The sequence below is a fragment of the Patiria miniata genome, unplaced genomic scaffold (genome assembly GCF_015706575.1).
Source record: "Patiria miniata isolate m_02_andy unplaced genomic scaffold, ASM1570657v1 HiC_scaffold_4, whole genome shotgun sequence".
NCBI lineage: Eukaryota > Metazoa > Echinodermata > Asteroidea > Valvatida > Asterinidae > Patiria > Patiria miniata.
The window spans coordinates 7761075-7762343 of NW_024037071.1; the positions used below are offsets into that span (position 1 = coordinate 7761075).

Consider the following 1269-nt stretch of genomic DNA (forward strand, 5'->3'; position numbering starts at 1 on the left):
CATTCTTCCACTCTAATGAACAGTTATCCTGCTGGGACAGACTAGGCCGACAATGCGCACCTATTGACATCAATATAACTCAGACATAAGTAATCAAGCGATTGAGGGTATATGCATCGTGCGTGATGGGCCCATCTGGCCTATAATAAATACCTATATCATAAACAAATCGCGGTTGGGAAACATATGATGAATGACAGTTAAGTCTGCAGGATCCTAATTGACATCATCATCTATTACACATTCGGAACATGCATTGCGTTAAATCGGAGCGAAGTTATGGTAACCCTCTTCTTTTTTTTTTTATAGCGAGGTCATTAAAATAGCTCCCAATGAATGAAGAAAGGAAACGAGAACTCATGTCATTAAAAGGATGACGGAATACTAAACAGGTAGGCCTAATGACACAAACTGAACAATTTGAGGCAAAGGGGGAAAGACTAAACCTGGGCCTATTAAAATCGTTTAAGTTTGCGTGTGTCCGTGCTGAAAACATTGGACTCACAATTAATTAATTTTTGAACAAAACTTATTTTCGGCAAATATTATATCCATGCCCCTGAACTGCATTGACAAAATGATGAGAGAGCGGTTTATTTTAAAAGTCTCACTGCTATTTCCTGCTGACAATGGGGGCACTTTTGCTGTAATGGGGTTGCTGTCCCTAATGTGCCACCTGCTCAAGTAGGGTGTTGGTGATGTGCTAATTTTGCTGACACTTACCTAAAATTCCGAGACGGTAGTTAAAAGTGACAACAATGACGTCACCGTAACTGGCGAGTACGCTGCCATCATACATGCTCCCCGATCCTTCCTAAAGCCATCGCCGTGAATGAAGACCATGACCGGGTAGCCATCGACCGGCGGGCCCGTGTCGTCCCCCATGGGTTCCTCGGCACCGCCGCGGTCACCGCCCTCTTGGTCGCCGGTACCCTCCGGGCTGGTCCGCGGGTTGCTCCTCGGCCTCCGAGCCCTGCTGGCTTCCAGCTGCGGCCTCACTCCACGTCTCGGCGTCCCCAGGAACCCCCGGGTCCCTCGCTGCCGGTCACCGGGGGCGCGTCGCCGGCGAAACTGACGCTTCCTTCTGTGTCTGTTTCGGTTCCATCGCCATCTCTTGGTTTCATTTCTGTAAAATATGTATTCGTTAAAGAAACATTCAGTTGAATAAAAACAGCCTGTTGCTCCTAATCCAGGCTCTCATGTAGACTTCAGGTTTGTACGTTAGGTCTAGCTATAGCAATTAAATCACGAGCCATAAAGTCTCCATTC

At 47.0% G+C, this 1269-nt stretch overlaps 1 protein-coding gene across 1 annotated transcript; it reads right to left on the minus strand.

Annotated features, from left to right (window-relative positions):
- Nucleotides 1–723: 723 nt before the first annotated feature.
- LOC119740016 (neuroligin-3-like) lies at nt 724–823 on the minus strand (the record flags this gene model as incomplete). The annotated part of the gene is given in 1 exon segment (XM_038215205.1): nt 724–823. A coding segment is annotated over 1 exon segment (76 nt), but the record flags the coding sequence as incomplete, so codon positions are not given.
- Nucleotides 824–1269: the final 446 nt, after the last annotated feature.